The sequence below is a fragment of the Impatiens glandulifera genome, unplaced genomic scaffold (genome assembly GCF_907164915.1).
Source record: "Impatiens glandulifera unplaced genomic scaffold, dImpGla2.1, whole genome shotgun sequence".
In the NCBI taxonomy this organism is placed as follows: domain Eukaryota; kingdom Viridiplantae; phylum Streptophyta; class Magnoliopsida; order Ericales; family Balsaminaceae; genus Impatiens; species Impatiens glandulifera.
In genome coordinates this window covers 482,567-502,474 of record NW_025919138.1, presented here as the reverse complement: position 1 = coordinate 502,474, position 19,908 = coordinate 482,567, and the positions used below count along the sequence as shown (strand labels likewise).

The window sequence follows — 19,908 nt, the reverse complement described above, 5'->3', positions numbered from 1 at the left end:
TAAATGAGGAGGAAACAATGGGCGGTAAATTTTGTGCGGTAAAACCGTGGGCGGTAAGTTTTTCAAACTTTTCATTTTGCTTGAGGTTTCGGTTTACCGGAAACGTTGTTAACCGGAAGTTTCGTTTAACATGAAATTTTATGTTTAGAAAACTTAGAACCGGACAGAAAGATATGGAAAGAAAAATCGGAGACTTTAAAATTGGATGTTCGGAGCAAACTCTCTGATACAACTTGTTAGGATCGGGGACGCCCTTGGAGGACCGGGGTATTTCCGGTTTCAGGAAGGGTGGCCGCTTACAACACACAACACTCTTTGGTGATAGTAAATGTGACGTTGCCGGTTTGCAGATTCGGACACGTGTCAGGCATGCACCTTCCGGTTGTCAACATCGGATCAGTAAATCATCATTGCTTTCCTCGCATGCTTCCGATCGGATCTGATCTTCTTTTATTCCTTCGAGACACGTCTATTTCGTCACACTACGTCACTTCTACAGATTGTAGTTTCCGGTTTTGTCTCTTACATAATATAGTCCGGCTGGAGAATGAACTTTGTCTTTGCTAGTCGGTCACTTGAGATAGTAAAAACCGGTTCCTCTGATCTTGATTTGATTACTTGGAACTGATTTTCTTTGAAGTGTTTCAGCAACCGGTTCATGAGGCTCCAACCGGTTCATACGAATTGATCTGCTTCTGCACATAGAAGTTAACAATTGTTTAGATTTTCCATCCGGTTCCAAAAATTAATTTTACTTAATTTTTCTTATCATATGCCATGTTAACAAAATACTACCATGTTCTTAACTAAACATACTTGTTTGTGAAATTCGACAGTGTATCCTATATCACACATTTGACTAATACTAAGTAGGTTGAAACATACGTTTTCAACAAGTAGCACATTATTTATAGTTAAGTTTCCATGGACAATCTTACCCCTGCCCACAACCTTACCCTTAGAGTTATCACCGAAGATGATCTTTGAATCGGATTCTTTCACAATATCAGTTAACAGCTTGCCATTTTCTGTCATGTGCCTTGAGCATCCGCTGTCCAAATACTATTCCAAGTCCTCCAAGCATTTAATCTGTTTGCCCTACAAAATACAGTTATTTACACTCTTTTGGTACCCTATTTAATTGGGTCCACAGCTAATTAGTCCCTTAGAAATCCATACTCGAATTAATCGAATTAATTTCCATGTAATAGTCTTAATAGTTCTACTTGTATCAGGCTTGACATCTCTCTGTATGCCTTTGAATACCTCATTGTATTGTGGTGATGATTTTTAGTAACACTTTTGTGACCTTTTGTCGTGTTCTTGCCTGACCAGCCGGTTGGCTTTCCTTCTCTCAAGGTTAAGCCATCGCGTCTTATCGGTTGGTCCTACATACGTTGGTTCCTTTGCCAGTTTTGAATCGTGACTTGCTACATTGTCGATTGAAGTACTCTTGACAAAGCGTATTAATAGAAGCTTGTCTTTACTGAGTTTCAACTCTTTGCAATTAGAATAACTACACTTATATGGATTGTTGTTGTCGTAGCCAAGACCGAACTTGCAATTATAAGGTTTTTGATGACTCGTCATCTGGCTCACAGCATTTCCAAATTTCATCCATGCAGCAATCACATATTTAGTTCTTTCATTTTCTTCAGTCAACGATTGGACTGTCTCCTTGAGCTTCTCATTCTCAGAGGATAGTTCAATCGTTCCATCAGTCTGAGCATTTAGTTGAGTTGGTATGAGATTAAATAGGTTCACGTACTCAATGACCATGTCATTGAGTGTAGTAATCAAATCTTCTAGGGTAATTCCTCAGAGGCAAAGTCAAATACCTCTTCCTCGTTTTCCATAAGACATATGATTCCTTCATCATCACTATCTGAATCGCTATGTGCCCACTGGCTTCCACCATCATCAGCTAGTAATACCTTTTGGATCTCCTTGCCTTGACTGTTTGGCTGGTGATCTTCCCTTTGATTCTTATCGATTGGCTTTCTATCGTTCCTTCTTGGCTTTCGGCATTCCGACCTGTAGTGACCTAAGGCATCACAATTAAAACAACGAATGTTAGCTTTGTTACCGTTAGAGTAGTTGTAGTTGTATAAGTTGGTGGGATGGTTGTTCTTCATGAACTTTCTGAACTTCCTCGCAAGCATGGCCATTGCATCATTGCTGAACTGTTCAACCGATTTGACAGGTACTGGAGTTATCGGTTCCACAGAGGTCACTAGAGCTCTAGTAGTTGTTGACATTGAGGCTTCATCTTCATTTCTTGAGTTCATCTCGAACTCATAGGCTTTCATTTCCTCAAAAAATCATGCAACTTCATCTTATTGAGACCTCTTGATTCTCTCATCACAAAGGTTTTAACATCCTAGACGCTAGGAAAAGCCCTTAGATCTTTAACGATTGTTTCTTTGTTGTCGTATGTCTTTCCGAGATGTGAAAGTTCATTCACAATGCTTGTGAAACGGTCACCAAATTCTGTTATTGTTTCTCTAGGGCGCATCTTGATGTTTTCAAATTTTTAAGTAGCCAACATGATCTTGTTTTCCTTGGTTTGCTCGTTTCCTTCGTGAAGCTGGATAACTGTCTCTCATAATTCTTTTGCAATAGTAAATCATTTGATTTTTGCGAACTTATTCTTGTCCAGGATCTTGTAGATGGCATCTCTGCCGAGAGTATCCAGGTTGTTCCTTCTTCTGTCCTCACTTGTTCACTCGCTCTTTTATTTGTTGATCTTTATTGGACCATCAGAGATGACAAAAATCATTTCATCGTCTATGGTGGTTAGGTGCACTTGCATGCGTAGTTTCCAGTCATTGAATTCTTCGCTTTCAAGGACAGGGGCCTTGATGATGTTCAACATGCTTACGTCTAGTTGCTTGAGTATACAGACTCACTGATTTTATACCACTTGTTAGGATTGGGATCGCCGAAGGAGACTAGGGTCTCGCTAAGGTGAACGCTTACACACACCGGTTAATAATAACCCTGTTAGAGGTTAATATCGGTCTCTATACTTCGCAAGTTGTCATAAACTCTTGAACCGAGTTCAAGCGCGGAAGTGTTTGTTTCAACATGAAGCCACGAAAGCACAGTTTAGTCAGCAATAAGAGGAAACAAAGTAACAAGAGAACAAGACACAAGATTTATGGAAGTTCGTAGATCAAGCTCCTACGTCACACCCTTCTACTTAAACCTTGAGAAGGATATTCACTCAGAATATTCAGATCGTTTACAATGCTTATGTCGAACACTCGAGGCTTATTTATTGCTCGTTTTTTACGTTTAACTAAGCTCACTCTGTTGAACAAAAATAGATTATGTCAACTTACAATACTCATGACTCACACATAATAGATGAAATTGTAATACACTTGAATTTCTAGCACACAATGATTTGAAAGCTTAAGCAATTTGTTAGCAATAGATGGAAAATTGTGAACACACTTGTGGAGTTTGTCAACAAGATTGCTATATATGTTGGGTTCAAAAGGTTCAGATCGGTTGTCAAAGGGTGGTTAATCCGATTGAGTTTTGCTTTCTTAAATAGAGAATATGACAACGGTCATATTCTTCTTCAACGGATATATTTCATTGATGGTACTTTGTTTCTTGAATCTGATTAGGTGAAGATCGGTATAGTACAGCTTGAGGATATCTTCTGATCTTGTTTGATAATAATCTAACATGGCATAAATTTGATAATGGTTTCTGAGGAGAAGATCAGCATGCAGATTTGTCTTATACTAATTTGGCTTGTCTAGGGTAGTGTGATAAACATCTACTCCAAGTAAACTACATTGGACTTATACCGAAAAGGTGGTCTGACTTCATTTGTTAGGCTTCTGCTTCCCAAAAGATTTTATCAGACTTGTACTTAATTGGCAATAATACAGTCTTGAAATGTGAAGGCTCCCCTTTGTAATTACCGAAATTATTCTTCTTAGCACTAAAACGGAAACTGCCGACTGCAGTTAGTGTAAGGCTGTCTTAGCATAAAACCGGTTCCGCTTCTTGGAATAAAAAACCGGTCAGACTACCGATTTCGTATAATACCGGATAAATTACCGGGCAAACTACCGATTGCGCCGTCTTTTTATGAACTGAAGATACTACTGGTTAGACTACTGGTAGGTTTACCGATTCCACTACATAACCGATAAAATTTACCGATCAACTTTTTGAGTGGTAAAACCGTTTTGCACTACCGAACTGATTCACTACCAGTTCCGGTACTTCGACATATTACCGATAATTTTACCGAACAACTTACTGAGCGGTAGAACTGATTTCTTCTACTGAACCGATCCACTACCGATTTGCGCCGTCTTTATAACACTGATGCAATATTACCGGTTGCAATTCTTTAAGTAGATGACTAGACGGATAACTGATCATAGACTAAGGATAATACCGGTCAACTTGCTGAGCGGTAAAACCGATTTCTATTACCAAACCGAACATATAACCGGTTGCTCCTCGAACATAATGACGATTAGCGTCGTCTTTATAGAACCGAAGGAGTAGACTATCGGTTGCAGTTTTACCGAATTCTACATTTGTCCTTTAAGTATAAACCGAACTTCTTTCCTTTCTAGTTTCTTTTTATCCTATACAAATGATGAATTTGGTTTAAGTTCTTTAGATAATTAGTTACTTACTAATTAATTATCTAATTTATTTAACATAAAGCATGTGTGTTGAGATCCATATAACCATAGTTCTTAACTCACAAGTTGTGAACTACGTAAGACATGATCTCTCTCTCTCGTATGTAGGCAACCTATCCAAAGTGCGGCACCACTATCAATTATCGAAAGAAGTTGATAGACATTTCAAATCACATTGCATACATTCATTGCATATACATCAACAGGGGAGTTAATCACACTCTAAGTTGACTCCTATACCAAAAACTCCTAGTCAACACTAGGGGAATTTTTATAAAAATGAGCACAAGTTCTCCACAGAGTCTCACTTGAGAAAATATAATGCCCAAAGCTAAAGTATTTTTCTCTTTGACTTAGGATCTCAACGTTTTCACAAAAATTCAAACAAACATTTTTCATAAACCAAGTGCATGGAACTATTTTGGACCTGAACTCCCCTAGCTATGGGATACGTAGGTAGCTTGTATGAGCTCGGTCCTAAATATTTTCAAAAAATCAAAAACCCTATTCAACACTAGGGGCATTTTTATTAAAATAAAAATGACCACAAGATCCCATAGAGTCCCACTCAAGAAAATATAACACCCAAAGCTAAAGTATTTTTCTCTTTCACTTAGGATCTCAAATGTTTTCACAAGAATTCAAACAAACATTTTTCACAAATAAAGTGTATGAAACTATGTTGCTCCTTCAAAATACCGAAATGCACATAAAATTGGAAACGCTCCTCCAAAATACCGAAATGTACATAAAATCGGAAACACTCCTCAAAAATACCGAAATGCACATAAAACCAGAAGCGCTCCTCCAAATATCAAAATGGACAAACTACCGGAAGCGCTTATCCAAATACCGATTTGGACAAACTACTGGAAGCGCTTATCCAAATACCGATATGGCCAAACTACCGGAAGTTCTTATCCAAATACCGATTTGGACAAACTACCGGAAGCGCTTATCCAAATACCGATTTAGACAAACTATCGGAAGCACTTATAGAGAAGACGAGACGAACATAATACCGGAACCGCATTTGTAGAATACGAGCCAAACATAATACCGCACGCGCATATGCAGGAACCGATCCGAACATAATATCGGACACGCATATGTAGAAAATGAGCCGAACATAATACCGGATGCGCATCTACAGAAACCGAGTCGAACATAATACCGAACGCGCATCTATAGAAACTAAGCTGAACGTAATAAAGGATGCGCATCTACAGAAACCAAAGTTTATCAAATACCGAATTTGATCAACTATCAGATGGATTCCGGTTTCGGTTTTCTTCACTTTGATCCTACATATAATCAATAACACAACTTAGTTTTATTGATACACTTATAATAAATCAAAGACTTTAACTTAACAATTTCTCTCTTTTTGAATATTTAAACTAAATTATCAAAACCCGATAACTTTATAACATTGATTAATTATCCTATGTTAATTAGCAATTTTAATCTAACAATTTCTCCCTCTTTGATTGTTTAGAATAAATTATCAAAGTTAGTAATATATATCTAGCATAATTTTATTAGGAGATCATAACATAGATTACAATAATACATACTAGAGTTATGAAACGAGTTTATATAACACTCGGTCCCAGAAACCCTAACAGATATAAAACTGAGACTAGAAACGATGCTTTCAAGGCAAAGACTTCAACTTTCTAAAGTGTCCGACTATACCTTTAAATAAGTTTCAACTAGGTCAACAATAATATTTTGGCGAATAATCTCCAAAATATTATCACAATACTTTCCTAGTTATATTATGATAATAAAATATCACATTTCTTTTTGTGTTAATCTTATTCCTTAAATCAAGATTACACACGAAAAAGATATACTTTCCTTTTTCTCAATATTCTCTTTTCTTGCATTTTATCAATTCAAGATATCTCAATAAATATCCACCTTGACTTGAATTCCCTCAAATTCCCCAAATGCATCAAGCAATACCCAAATATTCTATCTCCTCTTTTTCTGATCCAGAGCTGTCATAAGACAACTTAATAGATGCATTCGTCAATGTTAGAAGGCCCAGATGTACTCGCCGTTGTTGGATGCACTCGTCGTTGCCAAATGGCCCAGATGCACTAGCTGGTGTCGGATATCCTAGATGCACTCGCCGATGTCGGATGGCCCAGATGCACTCATCGATGTCGGATGGCCCAGATGCACTCATTGGTGCCAAATAACCCAGATGCACTCGTCGTGCTAGATGGCCCAGATGCACTCGTCGATTTCGGATGGCCCAAATTCACTCGTCGGTGTTGGATGGCCCAGATGCACGCGCGGTGCCGGATGTGGCCCATATGCATAAGTCAATGCCAGATGTGGTCCTAGACACATTAGTCAATGCTAAAGGTAGCCTAGATGCATTAGTGAATGCCAATGATGTCCCAGATGCATTTGTCAATGATAGAGGTGGCCTAGATGCATTAGTCAAAGCCAATAATGACCCATATGAATTTCTCAATACTAGAGGTGGCTCAGATACATTAGTTAATGTTAGAGGTGGTCCGGATGCATTAGTCAATGCTAGTGGTGGTCTAGATTATATATCGCCTCTCTCTTCTAGATCTAGAGTTGTTTTCAAGACAAATTAACTGCTTATTTGGTAACCCAAATATTCAAGTCTACTCAACAAATCTCCACCTTGACTTGAATACTCTCATTGCTGCAAACCATTGCGGCACATGCGCATTAATCAATGTTAGATGTGCCCCAGATGCATTTGTCGATGCTAGAGATGGCCTAGATATATTACTCAATGTTAGATGTGGCCAGATGCATTAGTGAATGCTAGAGATGGCTCAAATACATTAGTCAATGTCAGATGTGTCTAGATGTATTAGTCAATATCAAAGATGGCCCAAATATATTATTCAATGTTAGATGTGGCCCAGATGCATTAGTCAATACTAGAGATGGCCTAAATACATTAGTCAATGTCAGATGTGGTCCAAATGCATTAGTCAATGCTAGAGATGGTCCAAATACATTAGTCAATGTCAGAGGTATCCCGAATGCATTAGTCAATTCTAAGGATGGCCCAAATGCATTAGTTAATGTCATATATTGTTATTCGATATGGAAAGTGGTGGTCGTGTAGCTGGACTCGGCTTGGAGTTGTTAAACCAGTCAAACATCCGGATATGGAAAACCTATATGGAATCGTACCTGGTTGGGGAAGATTTGTGGGACATCGTCGTAGACGATGATGATGTAGCTCCTAAGGATGTTGCTGAAAATGCGGAAGCATCGAAGAAGCGGGAGAGACTCAACGTGAAGGAAGAATTTGTGTTGAAGAGGTCAATCTCCCACAATCTGTTTGAGCACATCATCGGTTGTGGATCTAATCGTGAGATCTAGGAAACGCTTGATCATCTTTTTAATAAGAAGAACGAGGCTCGTCTCTAGATGCTTGAAAACTAGTTGGCAGCCGCAAAGCAAATCATATCGATCTGTCTCGGAGTTCTTTCTTAATGTAAAGAACATATGCTTAGAACTTTTTTTATTGAACCCAGATGAAAAAATCTAAGAGGCTCAAACAAAGAGGCATATTGTTCAAGGACTTCGACACAGATATACACCATTCATCACATCGATTCAAGGTTGGGCTCAACAACCTTCACTCGAGGAGTTTGAAAATCTCTTGTCATCTCAAGAGACATTGGCCGCACAAATGGCTGGAACGAGTATAAAGGAGGAGTCAAACAGTGCATTGTTTGTGAAGAAATCGAGCTGAAAAAAAAGGAAAAGTCGAAGAATGAAGAAACAGGTCAAGATTCTTCAAATATTCCTAAGAAGCCCTTAAGTGTTTCAGGTGAGGCAAGACTGGACACTTCAAGAGAGATTATCGAGTAAATTTGAATGAAAATTTTGTTAGTTCAAATCTCGGAGAAAAGTCTAACTAGAGTGTTAAGGAGGACTGGGACAAGGTTTTTCATGTCGATGTGATGACTTCGAAAGAAAAGAAAACAGAGACTTCTCATGGTAAACAGGAGATCGATCAAAGATGGATTGTTGATTCAGGGTGCGGACATCACGTTACTAGAGATGATTATGTGTTCTTATCGAGTCGAGTTCATAATGGGGGCAGTGGCATTGTCACGACAGATAACTCAGTTCAAGAAGTTAAAAAGGAAGAATCGGTTGACATTGAAAGCGACAAAGGAGAATTTATTACTCTAAAGAATATCTACCACGTTCTAGAAATTCAGAAGAATCTCTTCTCGGTTGCAAATGTTGTAGACGCTGGAAATCTAGTGTTATTCGGTCCACATGATGTGAAGTTCTTAAGGACGTGAAACAAATCAAGTCAGATGTGGTTCATACTGGAACTCGGGTAAATGATCTCTTTGTCCTTTCAGCTTCAAATTCTTACATAGAAAAGGTGAACGACAAAAGCACCTCTTTTTTATGGCATGATAGGCTTGGACATGTCAATATGACTAAGCTCAGTGTTATGTCTCGAAATAAACTTGTCGAAGGTCTACCTGAAGATCTGAGAATTGAGGAGGGTAGTGTGTGTGAAGGATGTCAGTATGGGAAGGCTCATCGATTTCCATTCGACAACTCTGTATCGAGAAATAAGGGTCATTTGGATCGAGTTCATAGTGACTTGATGGGACCAACACGAACTACCTCATACTCGGGAAGTAAATATATGTTGCTATTCATGGATGATTTTTCCCGGTTCACTTGGGTGTACTTTGTTAAAGAGAAGTCTAAAGTGTTCTCTAAATTTCTCGAGTTCAAGGAGACGGTAGAAGGAGAACAAGAAAGGAAAATTCGAGTATTGCGGACAGATAATGGTGGAGAATTTTGCTCAAAAGATTTTGAATTATTTTGTAGACAAAATGGCATAAAAAGAGAATTCTCCTGTCCTGAGACTCCGCGACAGAATGGGATAGCCGAAAGAAAGATTCATCACCTTAAAGAAGGCATGAGTTGTGTTGCCAATGGAATCAATCGAGTTCCGCTCAGCCCAAATGAGTTCAAATCTCCATTCGAGATGTTTTTTAGTTTTAAGCCAAATGTTAGACATTTACGAGTTTTTGGATCTACTTGTTATGTCCATATTCCAGACTCGAAAATGAGCAAATTGGATCCGAATGCAGTCAAATGCGTGTTTGTCGGCTATGACCAGAGAAGGAAAGGGTGGCAGTGTATGGATCCATCAACCCACAAATGCACTATGTCGCGAGATGTTGTTTTCGACGAAATTTCTTCGTATTACATGAAGGATGTTAAAGAAACTGTTCAGACTTATCTTCCCATTCCCACGTCTACGGGAAGCTCTTGTAGTAGTGATAATAGTGACAGGGGGGAGCCCTAACATAGCTCAAGATACTTTAGTCGATGAAGGAGCAAAAGGTTAAAGGTTACTAGGAAGTCCACATCAGAAAGAATCAAGTCAACAACAAAATGGGGAATCTCGACCAAAAAGGAACATTGTAAGGCCCTATCGATTCAGGGATGATAATTTTGTAACAACCTTCTCTTGTTTCTTGGCAAACGCAATAGACGACAAGGAACCCACTTCTTATAATGAAGTAAAGAATATCAAGGAATGGGTGGCAGCAATGGAGGAGGAAATGCATGCTCTCAAGAAGAATGAGACATGGGACGTCGTTCTAAAGCCTCCGGATACTCAAGCAGTCACATGTAAGTGGGTGTATCGAATCAAGCGAAAGGCTGATGGAAGCATAGATCGATACAAAGCTAGATTGGTCGCTCGAGGATTCTCGCAGAAGTATGGAGAAGATTACGAGGAGACATTCAGTCTAGTTGCGAAGATGACGTCAATTCGCACTGTGTTGGCCTTAACAGCAAGTTCTCGATGGAAGCTATGGCAATTAGACGTCAAGAATGCATTTCTCTACGGAGTACTTGACCGCACAATATATATATGGAAAATCCACCTGGATTCGAGAAGAATGATGGTGACCAGTTAGTTTGTAGACTTAAGAAGGCACTGTATGGATTAAAGCAAGCCCCGCGTGCTTGGTATGGAAAGATTGCAGAATATCTTCAATTTTGTGGGTATAAAACTTTAGAATCCGACTCAAGTCTATTTATAAAGAAGAATCATGGACAGATGGTGGTGGAGCTTCTTTATGTGGATGACATAATCTTGACGGGAAGTAACTATGTTGAGGTTGCTCGTCTATAAAATGAGCTCTCGCTTCGTTTTCAAATGAAGATGCTTGGTGAACTTGGAACTTTCCTTGGTTTGAAAATCGAAAATTTCAATAAAGGTTTGTTTTATCGCAGATCAACTACGCAAAGAAGTTGGTAGAAAAGTTTGGTATGGCTGATGGGCAAAAGAGTTATACTCCTCTTGACGTAAATCCCAGACCTAGTCAAGACGAAGGAACATGTCTACCAGATCCTTGTCCGTATCGTGCTCTTGTGGGAAGTCTGATTTATTTGACTATAACAAGGTCTGACATTGCTTATGCAGTTGGAGTGGTGAGTCGATACATGCAGGAGCCAAGGAAACCACACCTCGAAGAAGCGAAGAAAATTTTGAAGTATATTAATACCTCACTAGATATTGGTCTACTATAAGAGAAAGATGCGGAATTTGTCTTGTAAGGATATGCAGATGCTGACTTTGCTGGAGATCGAGACGATCGAATGTACACATCTGTGTTTGTTTTTCTTTGTGGAAACACTAGCATATCTTGGAGTAGTAGGAAACAAGGATCGGTATCCTTGTCCACAACAAAAGTGGAATACAAAGCATTAACTCACGCAGCACAGGAGTGCATATGACTTCGTAGATTCTGAGAGGATTTTCATTACACGTTTGATCAGCCGGTTCCTATCCATGGAGATAATTTGAGTACTATTAAATTAACTTCGGAGAACTTAATCGTCCAATATAGAACAATCACTGATGATGGTCCCCATCAGGACAATTGGTCAATTTCGGTTCTGCACTTATGAAATGACAGACTTCAGTTGAGCATTTCATAGAAAAGATGGATCCTTTGCCAACTTGCATGATATCCGACATGTTTATTCCTCAAATCGCCGGAATTGCAGAGTGGTTAGGTCTTAAAAGAACCATCTTTGACGGAACGGAATGGGTTGTTTAAGTCTTTTAATTGCTCATCAAATTGAAGTATTTAGGATTTATCAAACTGTTGGAGAATCATAATCCTTTCTTGTTCCTGGTTTACCCCCATGAAATTGAATTAACAAAAAACAGATACCGAATTTCACTTATCCGGAATTACCTTCAGTGATAGAATATCTAGACAAAATAAGGGAAGTTAATCATCGTGCTTACGGGATTATAATCAACAGTTTTCAAGAATTAGAACCTGATTACATCATGGAATTGCGAAAAATATACAAAAACAGAGCATGGTGCGTTGGACCCTTATCTCTCGGCACCAAAGAGAAGAAAGAAAATGCTATTAGAGGAAACAAAACAGCAATAGAAGAGCACAAATGTCTTAAATGACTCCATAATCAAGACTCGGGCTCTGTTATTTACGCATGTCTTGGAAGCCTGAGTAAAATCGCACCGTCGCAGATGGCGGATTGGGCATAGCCCTGCTGGCATCCAACCGTCCCTTCATCTGGGTATTGAGAGCAATGGAGACAAAGGGGGAGATAGATTAATGGATAGCGGAAAACAAGTACGAGGAAAGGACAAATGGAAGAGGTTATTTTGTATGGGGATGGGCGCCGCAAGTACTTATTCTGTGTCATAAGGCTGTTGGGGGATTTCTTACACATTGTGGTTGGATTTCGACTATTGAAGGGATAAGTTCGGGGATTCCGATGATAACTTGGCCTCTTTTCTAGGAACAATTTTTCAATGAGAAGTTGATTTCGCAGCTTTTAGCACTTGGTGTAAGTGTTGGAACAAAGATGTCTATTGGTATTGCCTCAAATCAAACATAGGTGAAAGTGCTTGTAAAAAGTGAGGAGATTTTGGAAAAAGTCAAGAAGGTGATGATGGATGGAGAATGTGGAGGAATGGAGAGGAGGAAACGACTAAGGGATATGAGTGAGGCGACAAAAAAAGAAATGGAAGAAGATGAGTGAGGCGACAAAAAAAGAAATGGAAGAAGAAGGATCATCTTATCATAATCTTACTCTATTTCTTCAAGATATAATCATTTCATAAACTAGATTTCATAAACTAGATAAGAGTGTGATGAAATAAAAGTTTTAAAACCCTCATAAATGCATATGAAAATTTAAACGTTTTAAAATCCTCGTAGATGCATTTGAAAATTTTAATTTATTATCAAATAAATTATCCTATAAGGAAGATTGATTTGTTGGGTTCTCTTTTTCTATTTTCTTGAAAATGCCACAAAAAAAATATATAGAAACATCTCCAACATAAATATCTCGGGTACGAAGAACGATGGGCACCGCACTCCAGATACTTATTCTGTTTCACAAGGCGAGCTTCTGATGCGGTTGGAATTCGATCCACAATTGAGAAGTTATTCCAACCCACCAATGATGCGGTTGGAATTCGATCCACCAATGAGAAGTTATTCCAACCCACTAATGAGAAGTTGGTATGGAATTCGATCCACCAATGAGAAGTTATTCCAACCCACTATTGAGAAGTTGATATGGTAGATTTTAACTATTGGTATGAGCGTTTGGAGTGAAGTAGGCTGTTCGTGTTATCAACTTAGAGGAAATTAAAGTGCAATGAGGTAATTATGGAGGCCATTGAAAAAGTGATGGAAGAGAGATGGGTGAGGCAGCGAAGAGATCGTCGGAAGGAGGAGGTTCGTTCTCATCGTAATATTAATCGACTCTTCCTCCGAGATATCGTCACAAAGCAAAATCATGCATAATAATATAGAAGTAGTTAACTCAAGGTTGTGTAAATTTGTAATCAAAACAACAAAATAAAACTATTATTAAAACTAAACAACTCCTTACTTTATAATTTAAACAATCCAATGAAACATAAAATTTGGAAATCCATGTTCCTTTTCCTTTTCTTTTTCTTTTTTTTTTTTTTAAAACAGATAAGTGTCATTTTATTAAAAAAACCCAAAAGAAGGAAAAAATACAAAACTTTAAGATTAGATCTAGACAATTTCTAGATTTGACAATAAAACAATAATTTAATTACAGACAATAACAATAATCAATTAGAGCCTACATCGTTTTTACTTTTATTCTACTTGTGACATTTTCAAACGAAATATCTCATATCTGACAGAGTTTTCTATTCTCTTCATTCATTTCGATTCCTCTCCAGGATTGAATGAGTGCATTTCCATCTGAAGTTATATCTCTCCAAATATCTTCAGCGGTTCTAATTCTTCCACTGTGAGTTCTTAAATTTTTTTCTTTCTAGATATTGTAGATTACTGCTCCAAAATAGCATTTCAACATACTTACATAGAAGGAAATTTATGTTCCTTACAGCTTACTTGGAAAGTTAATAAGACTGAACTAATATTGACAATGATTCAAAATTTTTGATTAAACTTGATCATCTTTGTTTTCATGGATGTCAAACAACATGGAGCAAAAAAATGATTATTAGGGTTATTGGAGCCTTGTCTTATTGACATTGAAGAATTCTTTTTTTAAAAAATTTATCATATAAATTTATTAAATTTAAAGAGATTACTTGTAAATAAATTTGTGCAAGTTTGTGTGGAGGGAGATTTACATATAGATAAATTTGTACCAAAAATTGATAATTATACGAAAATTGATAATTATACAGGTAAAAACAATTACCGACACACTGGTAAAGAAATTTATCTACTCATAATTTGTGAATGTAAATGATATGTCCGCGAAAATTAAATTTATCTAAATTGATTTAATTCTTCTAAATTATTACACTAAATTCATCCATCCAAATATTTAATTAATATCCTTTACTTATTTATTTTTAAATATTTTATCATTATATATTAATATTTTTTAATTATTTTACTAAAAATACATTTTTTTCAAAATTAAAACCAATCAATCATTTTTAAACCATCTAAATTTTGAAAGTAGGAAGCTAACCAACTTTTAAGACTTACACTTTAGCACTTTATCTAAAGGGTGATATTTGTTATCTTAGAAATCATAATTGTCAGTTAAGTTACTCTAATATATTTTATTTAAAAAAAAATATTTTATTATTATATTAATACATTTTAAGTTTTAAAAAAATCAAAATCACACCACATCAATATAAAACATTTATTTAAATAATCTTAACTAAACAAATTTAGTAAAAAAATAAAAATAAAAGTTTTTCTTCCAACACAGTGTTAACACCAACCATTTCATTCTTATGATAGACATGGCTAGGCGTGGCATGACATGACAGCCATCGCAGTCTAATATGGCCAAACCATTAACCAACATTTGACAATTTTGAAAAAAAATCTTAAACTCTCAGCAACTTCTTGTCCAATACACTTAATTTGGTGTTTCACTAGTTGATCATGGCTCATCTCGAGCTGGCTCTTCTGAGCTTGTTCAGTTGTGTTTTTTCATAAAAATTTAATCATAATCAAGTATTATTTTAATATATTTTTGTATTAATTATTATTTAATTTTTTAATTAAATTACTAAAATACTCTATATATAAAAATAATATATATATATATATTATCATTATATTATTAATATCTTTTTAAGTATTAAAAAAACGCACACCTCCAAACTTATCCAAACAAGCTCTAAGAACAAGTCATGCCTAATTTTTTAATTTATTTTATGACTTTAATTTAAATTAAATTTGTATATTAAATCTAAAGTTTTGTTTTAATTAGGTAATTTATTTAGATTATATCAAACTTTTTACTTTATTAGCAACTTTATCTTGTTCTCTAGTCAAATATTTTATTATATTTTTATTTTTATTTTATTTTTTATTTTTTTATATATTTTTTTTGAAAACTGATAATTGATTGCACTCACATTCTATCAATAAAAATCAATATTACTTTCCAAAAACCTAAATCGTTTTTCAGAGTGACGTAGCTGATGACTTAAATATTACTTTTATTTTTGTATGTGAATATTAAATTATAAAATAAAATAGGCTTAAATACTCTTTTTAAGATCATCACTCTTCACTTCACTCTTCAGCCACAGAAAAACAGAGAGCTTCAAAACCAGAGCTTCAATGGCGAATTCTTCTCCATCTAATGAAACTCTTCACTTAGTTTTTGTTCCCATGTTGGCCCCAGGCCATTTCATACCCATGATAGACATGGCTAAGCTAATGGCGAACCATGGCGGCATAACCGCCACCGTCTTCATCACTCCGGTTATCGCAGCCAGATACGGCCAAACCATTAACCAATTGTCGGAATCCATTTCCATCTGTTTCATTCAAGTACCTTTTCCATCGAAGGAGAACGGCCTGCCGGAAAACTGCGAAACCGCCGATAAACTCCCAAAGGGACAATGGATCAACTTTTTTCAAGCTCTGGATGAATGGCAAACATCAGTTGAGCATGTCGTGGAACAGATGAAGCCCTTTCCTACTTGCATGATAACCGACAGATTCATTCCTAAAATTGCAGTAGCCGCGAAGAGATTAAACATCAGAAGAGTCATCTTCGATGGAATGGGTTGTTTATCTTTAATATTGATTCATCAAACTGAAGTTTCTGGAATTCTTGAAAGCGATGTGGAATTAGAACAACCTTTTATGGTGCCAGGTATACCGGATAGAATTGAGATAACAAAACAACAGTTACCTGTTTTTGTATATTCGAATTCAACTGAGATGAAGGAATATAAAGAGAAGTTAAAAGAAGCAAATCGCGATGCGTACGGGATTATAATCAACAGTTTCGATGAGTTAGAACTGGATTACATCCACGAATTACGAAAATTGCATCAAAACAGAGCATGGTGCGTTGGACCATTGTCCATGTCAAATAACAAGTCGGAGATGGCGAGTAGAGGGGACAAAGCATCAATTGACAAGAACCAATGTCTGAAATGGCTCGATGGTCATGAATCAGGGTCAGTAATCTATGTATGTTTAGGGAGTCTCAGTAAAATGACGCTAACTCAGATGTTAGAACTTGGTCTGGCATTGGAGGCATCGAACCGTCCTTTCATTTGGGTAATTCGAGAAACAGATGGGAAGGAGGAGATTGAGAAATGGTTGTCAGATTATGAGTACGAGGAAAGGATACGTGGTAGAGGAATTCTAGTACGAGGATGGGCTCCCCAGGTACTAATTCTGTCTCATGGATCTGTTGGTGGATTCTTGACGCATTGCGGTTGGAATTCGACTATCGAAGGGATAAGTTTTGGAGTTCCGATGATAACTTGGCCTCTTTTTAGTGAACAATTTTTCAATGAGAAGTTGGTCGTGCAGATTTTAGGAATTTGAGTTGGAGTTGGAGCTAAAATGTCTATTTTTGAATCCGACGAGCAAAAAGAGACGCTAGATTATGTTTTGGTGAAAAGGGAGGCGATATTAGACGCTATTAGGAAGGTGATGGGCGGCGACGATGACGGCGAGGAGAGGAGGAAACGAGCAAGAAAGTTGGGAGAGGCGGCGAAGAAAGCGACGGAAGTGGGTGGATCGTCTTATCATAACATCAATGATTTTCTTCGAGATATAGTTAAGCCACAATAAAACTATACATAAAAACAAAACTAAATTATTTTAAAAAATTTATATGTTTATTTTACAATAATATAAAGTTTAAATAAATTTTATTTGAGTAATTGACAATGGGATGTAATTAATGAATAATTATTTTTAAAGAAATTTATAAATATTTTTACTGTTTGTAAGTTCCATTTAAAAATACATTTTGAAGTTAATTTGAATTTAGACTAAAAAATATAAATTTATACTACTTTAAATATTTGGTTGAGACATTGATTTAGATAAGATAATGTTTGTTTTTTAAATTGAAGTTCTTAATATTTTTTTTATCAAATATATATAAACCATATATTTTGTAGGTGTTTTATTTGAAGTTTTGAATAGTGATATGATGCAATCGAGGAATGTAAAAAAAAAAATCACGTGGATATTATTAACTTTTTGGATAAAGTTTTTATCATTGTGTTTTGTTAAAAAAATTATGGGAGTTTAGGGTTTCAATAAAAATATTTGTTTATAATGTAGTGCGATTAACAACATGATTATAACTAATGATATATGAAAGCATAATATACTTATCTTGGTTATTTGATGTGCTAAACGACCCCAACCTCCCCTTCAGCGACTTTGAAACAATATCTAATAAGGAGACAAAATTACGTCTTCGTCAGCTTTATCTTCCCATACGTCTCCACTGGATCGGTAAGGTCGGAAAATAGGGTTTGCATCTCAGCAATATCTTCAACGGGAATCTCATCAAATGCGGTGAGACCTTCCGCTGAAAGCCCAAACACCTGGACAAATAACTTCTTGGAGATGGAGATCTCCGCATCCTTTACTATGGCTTGAATGGTTTCGCCCACCACTTTCGTTGTTCGGAAGAACTCACGAACCTCCTGCTCGTGTAGGATGAAAGGGCCTCCCAAGAACTTTCTGAGGCCAAACGCCTCTAGGGTTCGGAGCATGGCCGCCATCTCCGGCAACCCCGCGACATATACTAACTCGAAATCAATCTGCAATGTCTTTTGAGCAAAATAAGTCATCTTAATTGAATATACATTAGAAGAAGATGAAAATAGATTCTATAGAGAGGGAAGAGAACGTAAATGTGGTTTAGGGTTTAAGGTTTAGAGAAGAAAGGGAGTATGAAACTTTTCTTGTATGCAAGGCTCCCTTTAAATAGTTTTGAAACGATACCGATTTAAAAAATTATTATTAGCAAAACCGTCATTTAAATGAAAGGACATGATTAATTAAAAATCATCATTTACGAGGTAAAAGACATCATTATAAATAACAGGCTTTTAATAAGCAATATTGGGTGTTGGTCTCATCTTAGTGAATGAAAGACACATGTCTTCATGTTATTTGTTAATAATGTGACCGTTCACTTTTTAAAGATAGGAGTGAAATGACATCGTTTTGATAAGATTGACACAGTTGTCCCCCATTTGGGTTTAGAGGAGAGGTCTGGTGAGCATTGAGACAACCGACTAGTTGGATTGTTCATATGTCTTCCATTTCAACATAGATAGACGTCTGTTAGGAAGACCATATGCTCGCGCGGAGCAAGATGTCTAACCAAAGAGCGTCTGCTCGCGCGAAGCAAGACGTCTACCCAAAGAGCGTCTTCTCGCGTAGAGAAAAGCCTTAGTTGTATTAGAAGGCATTTACCCAACATACTGACGTCTGACCAAGTTGAAATTTCGGACAGCTTAAGCTTAGCTCGTCTGGTGCGCAATGTCATCAGACGTACGCTCTTTCAGCGCAATTGGGAACATTCGTTTCAACATGTCTGGATTATCTGCTGTGTTTTAAGTTCCCCTAAATTTATGCATAAAATATTTTTATAAAATGAATGATAAATTTAGTTTAGAGAAGGGTTCCCCCTAAATTTATACATAAAATTATTTTAAAAGATTAACAATAAATTTAGTTTCAAAAATGAGTTCTCCTAAATTTATGCATGAAATTATTTTGGAATGAATGATAAATTTAGTTTAAATCAAAAAGTCCCAAGATATTTCTGAAATTGGAAAACTTAATCTCTAGAAGTGGCTTTGTGAATATGGCTTCCACTTGAAGGTCTATTGGCACGTATTCCAGTCGAACATGCTTCTGTGTCACGTGATCCCAGATGAAGTGATGGAAAATGTCGATATGTTTGGTCCGAGAGTGTAACACTGGGTTGGATGTGATTGTTATCGCACTAGTGTTGTCATAAAAAATGGGAGACTCGTCTGCCTAGATACCATAGTTTCTCAATTAATGTTGAACTCAAAGTAGTTGAGAAAAGCAGTTACCTGCGGTAAGGTATTCTGCTTCTACTTTAGACGTGGCGATGGACATCTACTTCTTGCTAAACCAAGAAATCAGACGGTCACCCAGGAACTGACAAGTTCTGATGGTGCTCTTTCGATCAATTTTGCACCCTGCATAGTCTACATCAGAGTAAATTATTAAGTTAAGACTGGAATCTTTCGAATACCACAGTCCAATGCATTGAGTCCCCTTTACATATTTTAAGATGTGCTTGACAGCTATAAAGTGGAATAGTTTAGGGTTAGCCTGAAATCTCCCGCAGACGCCGACGACGAACAAGGTGTCCGACCGGC

The 19,908-nt window shown here is 36.8% G+C and overlaps 1 protein-coding gene across 1 annotated transcript; it reads left to right on the top strand.

Moving 5' to 3' along the window:
• The first annotated feature begins 15,841 nt into the window (after positions 1-15,841).
• On the top strand, positions 15,842-17,068 carry LOC124917515 (UDP-glycosyltransferase 73C7-like). Its single transcript, XM_047457926.1, has one exon. It carries the CDS (start codon positions 15,842-15,844, stop codon positions 17,066-17,068), a length of 1,227 nt encoding a protein of 408 aa, XP_047313882.1.
• The last annotated feature ends 2,840 nt before the right edge of the window (positions 17,069-19,908 follow it).